Source organism: Limulus polyphemus, unplaced genomic scaffold (genome assembly GCF_000517525.1).
Source record: "Limulus polyphemus unplaced genomic scaffold, Limulus_polyphemus-2.1.2 Scaffold2977, whole genome shotgun sequence".
NCBI classification, from domain to species: domain Eukaryota; kingdom Metazoa; phylum Arthropoda; class Merostomata; order Xiphosura; family Limulidae; genus Limulus; species Limulus polyphemus.
This window is the reverse complement of record NW_013668587.1, coordinates 105492-111431: the sequence shown is the minus strand read 5'-3', so window position 1 is coordinate 111431 and position 5940 is coordinate 105492. Positions and strand designations below refer to the sequence as shown.

At 36.0% G+C, this 5940-nt stretch overlaps 1 protein-coding gene across 2 annotated transcripts in view; it reads left to right on the top strand.

Moving 5' to 3' along the window:
- LOC106468352 (tyrosine kinase receptor Cad96Ca-like) overlaps positions 1-5940 on the top strand; it is a 66157-nt gene that overhangs the window by 12857 nt on the left and 47360 nt on the right. The window contains exon 1 of one of the 2 annotated variants that reach the window (XM_022396688.1): positions 3950-4245. The exons of the other annotated variant lie outside the window; for it this stretch is intronic. Coding sequence (XP_022252396.1) covers positions 4188-4245 — 58 coding nt within the window. The 5' untranslated portion in view covers positions 3950-4187. Of the gene's footprint in view, positions 1-3949; positions 4246-5940 lie in introns of those variants that run through there. 2 annotated transcript variants of the gene reach the window in all.

Sequence of the window (5940 nt, the reverse complement as noted above, 5' to 3'; positions counted from 1 at the left end):
TTTTTTCTTAACTTACACTCATAACAGTTTTTCCATCTAGTTTATCAAACTTACTTTCGAATTAAGGTATTTTTATAGGCAAAATTAAAAAGATTGTCGAATAATTTTGTGTTTGTGAACAGAACCGTTAGAGATTTACAGTAAAAGCACGCATAATAGCTGACTTCGAGCGGAGAAGTGTGTTGTTTTGGTTTGTTTCAAGTTAATTAAGCACAAAGCTACACAATGGGCTATCTGTGCTCTGCCCACTACGGGTATCGAAACCCGGTTTATAGCGTTGTAAGTCCGCAAACATGCCACTGTGGGGCGTAGTTTTCGGAATTGGGCAATTTATCCATGACAAAAAAATAAAACTATCAAAGCCTTAAATTTTCGATCTAGTTGTCAAAATCTAGGCCAAAAGACGTGCCTTCAGGGTATAAGTTCTTTCCTTTGAAAACATTCCAAGGGTTTTCCCCTGGTGGTAATTTGTTCGTGGAATTTGGCTAATCTATAAAGATTTTACATAATGGCTGAAGTCATCAACACATTGGAATACAAGCGACATATTTCTATTATAAAGCACATTTAACACTGCGACAATGAATACATTTATATGTAGCTTATGAAATCAAATAATCGTGGCAAAACCTAACTGTCCCTATAGCCTCCATATGAAGCGCAGGTTATTTTTGTTCCGATCAGTTACATATTAGCAAAAAATAAGCACCTCTCGGCTTGAAGGTATGCAACCAGTGATTTATTTTCAACTTCTGAAAGATACATTGTGGTTTATTTCGACACTTTCACGTGTCCTCTTCAGTCCAACTTTTCTTTGTGAGAGAAACACGTACAATATATTTTGTAACGGCCGTTCCAAGTCCCTTGAGGCCATATGACGTCAGTAAGAGGTTCAGTTTGTAGTGACCTTCTGAGATGTTGAAGTTTGGCAATTTTTGAACTAACGAACTTTCTACAATTTCTCTTTTGACATAATTTATAGTTTTATGTATAATTTTGGCTGATTTCCAGTTAATTATATGATCAATATTTCTCATTATATGTTTAACCATTTTTAACATCCCTTCTATGTCTCGTATCTAACTTTCTACCCGTTTCACCCACATAAACTTGGTCACAAGACTGACAGAGGACTAGACAGACTCCTTGTTCTATATTTTGAGGTGCAGATATGTTCGTAGGTAGGAAGTTCTTAATGGTTTTTGGGATATTTATAAACAACTTTGAAATTGGTGTTTATGACACATTTCTCTAGAGCCACAATATTAGAGCTGCAGTTGACTCTGAGTAGTTTATTTTTATTTTCATATGTAGATGATGCTGTTTGTTGGCTATTGTTCCTATAAAATGTCTTCCTTGCCTTATGATAAGCATTTTTGATAAAACCCATAGGATATTGTACCCGTTTGAGGATTGTATAAAAGTTCTTGATTTCTTCGTCAAGGGTTCGTATGATGACATATTCTGAATACTCTTAGAAGCAATAGTGCATGTAAACTTTATTTTATATAAAACATTATTTTGTTTTCTTTTTATTGCACAACTCTCTGATGTTTGGATAAAGACACATGGGTCACAGCGTTACCATTTTAATATTGATATAAAGCTTCTCTCGTTCAGAGCTGCTTGTTTGTTTTTTGAATTTTGCGCGCAAAGCTACACGAGGGCTATCTGCGCTAGCCGTCCCTAATTTAGCAATGTAAGACTAGAGGGAAGGCAGCTAGCTATCACCACCCACCGCCACATTATAACGCCCTCACGGCTGAAAGGGCGAGCATGTTTGGTGTGACGGGGATTCGAACCCGCGACCCCCAGATTGCGAGTTGAGCGCCCTAACCACCTGGCCATGCCTTGTTCAGAACTGTTTTGAGATAACTTTTGTGCATTACTCAATGTCCACAGGGTGCCAATACTTTTGAATGCCAGCAAAGACTTTTAAGCTAAACCAGAAGTTTGTTTATTGTATAATTTTCATGCAAAGCTTAAAAATGCGGCAACAGCATATTTTAAAAGATGTTTAAACTATTCTAAATCAAATAAAAATTAGAAGAAAAAAGACCCTGTTCGATCCTCGCAATGGGAATAGTGCAGATAGCCCATTGCACCAAGCCTTTTGTTTTGTATATATCCTATTGGTCATTTTGTCTATTACTATGATATAAAAACAGCACTGTTCAGCCAAAGTATTTTGTGGAGAATAAAAAAGCAGATTTCATCGTGGTGTGGCTTTCATTAACCATAGTTTAACTTGGTATGGTAATTCCATTATCCTAAGAAGCCGATGTGTCCTGACCCCAGAGGTACTACTGATTAAAAGTAATATAGACGGTTCTCTCTTAGTGGATGGCGTAACAGTTATTTCTGCTTTGAAAAAGTGCAGCTTTGTGCTTTACAATAAACATATTCTCAAGTTTAAATGTTACATTAAACATAAATCATTCCTAATTTTGAACTGATAGACTAGAGGGAAGGCAGATAGGCAATAGCAACCAACGTGGCTGTTCTGCTACTCTATCTATTCGAATAGTGGGATTTAAATGTCACTCTCAAAGCGCACTCATGGCTCCAAGGTGCTGAGCGCGTTTTAGGGGCAATGGGTTGCAAACCAAGAATCCTCAGATTCACAGTCCGAAAACGCTAACCACTATGCCACGCTAAGCCAAAACTCATTGTACAGTGATTTTTGGCTTAGCTTTTAATTACTTAAATTCACGCCTACCGATGGCTTGACTGTAAAGTTGAAGACAGCCCGTTACATCAGGCCTTTTTGTCTACTAGTATGGTATACAAATAACAATGTTGAGCCAGAAAACTGCTATGAAAAACAAAACTAACCAGTGTTAATTTGGTATGGTTACTCCATCATCCTAAGAGTCCGGAGGTCCTGAACCCCAAAGATTAGTAATACTGCATAAAGTCATACAGACGCTACTATCTAGCTGGATGGCCTACTAGTTATCTCTGCATAAAAATATAAAAGACAAAGGCCTGCGTTAAGCAGCTTTATACTTTACAATAAATGTATTCGCAACTTCAAATGTTACATAAGATATAATTTCACATATTATTTAATACAAACATTATTAAAGCTTATAAGCAATTAGGCTTAATCAAGAACTGTTAGGCTGCTTAATTTATAATTACTGCAATTCACAAATTCAAACGGTACACGGAGTACAATATTGCATATTAAAAAACAAAGTGAAATTCTATTTATATTATTTCTCCATTCTAAGCTAAAATAACAAAACCCAAACCATAAAACCATAGCGTTCTATACAGGGAACTGTGGTTGGTTTAAGACATAAAATGATCTCTCTGTGTTCTAGGTTTGAATAAACAGTAGCGATTGGTTCATTTTGATATATTTTATACATGTGATCTATCTTTTCCTACTTGAGTTATTCCATGTAAAACATTCAGTAACACCTACAGAATGAACTTTCCTCTCAGTACTCAAGCCAGTATTAAGCATTTTTGAAGCTAGGTGCCTACTGGTTAGTGATGGTTACTTTCGAAAGTAGTAATGTCAGAAGTTTTCTACTGTTTGTGTTAGGTATCGCCGGTAATGATGTATGTTATTTGAGTCGATTTTATACACAATTTTAAAGATAGAGTTAACGGAAAACTTAAACTCAACAAGGACAAGGTCACTCAAGGCTATCGAGATTTGAAGACTTGTAATATTACATATGCCAACATAACAACGTCTGTGATTGGTCCAAGCCATGGAGGCCTATGAATGCTCCGAATGCTGACGCTTGGTTTTTGCCCGAAGGCAAGTGTAATGCACCCAGCGAGGTCCTCGCCTTAGACGTGACCGATTTTCTTTTGGCAAAGTAATTATCTGCCTAGCTGTACACGTAATCCCACCACCAACCAATCAGTGACGTGATGGGGACGTTCGCTCGGCGCTAAGCTGTACAAACGTCATATAGGCCAAGAACTTCGTGCGGTTATGATCCTTGTAGGGATGAGTTGTGTTTACCTTTGTTTATTTTGGTGCCAAAATTGGAAATATACGCAGGTTAACTAAACTAAAAACTAATCCCCCCCCCCCTATTTGCTGATGCAATCTTAAATTTAGGCGTTTTGAAACGACTACCTTTGTTTAGTGTAGACAGGACAACAGCGCCCCTAAAATCGTCAAATCAAGTGTACAACGAAGCAAATTTAATGAACGTACTATGATGACCCGTACATCTCTGTTGGTGGCGATCTATGTTGTCTTGTTGGCCCCACTAGGTGAGAATTTAATTTAGAAATCACAGTCCATGGAATTGTACAAACTTGACGTTTAGAATGCATACAATATATATTCTGAGAAATTTGTGAGTATAGAAAATAAAATTAATCTTAGAAATAGAATTACCCATCAGTTCTTATGACTGAAGAAAACATTAAAAATATGCTAAGAAAACAAGATGTGGCGAGTAACTCTTGTATGTGTTTAGAAAAGTTTGTATAATTTTCCAGGAAACAATTGTAGATATATTTACAAAACGTTTAGGTAGTGTGGTAGATGTATTGAGGAAAGGCTTGAAGTAATGTTGAGGTAGGATGGTAGGGATATTGAGGAAATGGTTGAAAACATGTTGAGGTAGCATGGTAGATGTATTGAGGAAAGGCTTACCTCAACCTTTCTTTCCCATCCTCCTACCTCAACATTACTTCAAGCCTTTCCTCGATATACCTACCATCCTACCTCAACATTACTTCAAACCTTTTCTCAATACATCTAAAACCTTTTCTCAATACATCTACCATACCTCAACCTTTCTTTCCCTACCTCAACATTACTCCAAGCCTTTCCTCAATATCCCTACCATCCTCATGGTAGATGTATTGAGAAAAGGTTTGAAAGAAAGGTTGAAAATATGTTTTTCCGGTAGTAAGGACAGTTTTTAAAGTTTGATTTTTGTTTAAAGTTTCTACTCTCGAGTTGTTCAAGTGTTGCTTTTCCTTATCAATATATATCTGTTGTATCTTGTCTTACTTGTTGTCATTGCAAAGTCTTTTGATTGCTATCTTGATTTTGAAGTTTTAGAATAAATTCTCATAAAGTCAAACATATCCTGCATGATGTTTTGTGTACATTGTGTGCAAGAAAACTAAGAAAAATACAATATACAGTTTTTATGGCTTTTAAACAATGTGTGTGTGAACAGGATTGCACACAGTTTCGTGATAACATAAAATATACGCTTTGTTCTAGTTCTGATATTATTGTGATGTATACATAAACATGAGGCCTTTATAAAAAACAGTCCCATATTTCAGGCAGATGCAGTCCATAATTTTGAAATCTCAAAATACAGATTTCAGAGATTATCTTCAGAGTAGGTGTTCGTCCCAAGAAAAAAAACAAACAATTTTCTTATTTACAACAAATTAGTTGAGTGTTAATTTTTAGTTTACGTATATAGATGCATGTAAGTGTTTCGTTATTTCCATGGCCAGAACAAATTATAAACTTTGGGAGGGATTGAGATGTTTTGTAGCCTGTAAAATGAAAAAAAAAACTGTAATGCTTGGTAAATTCAAGGATAGCTATAACGAATGGTACAACTCAGAGGCGTAGAAACCGAGGGTGTTGTAGCACCCTCGCTTTAACATATTTTACATATAGCAACTGTAAATTATATTGTTATATTAATTTTCTGGGGGTATGCCCCTAGACCCCCTTAGACTGAGCTGCTTTGGGTAGCAGAACTTCCAAAAGCAGCTCCTCATACTTTTAATCTTTGATTGTAAAATCTGCATGTCTAGACAAACACCCCACTTTGTGACTCCTTCATACATCACTGGTACAACTAATAACTTATTTGAATGATCCTGTTTTAAGAAATTATATATATAATACTACAAATGTTTACATCACGTAAGAACGAACACTTAAAATATTGTTACGTCTCCGTTTGTTAATTGATTTCCGTAAAT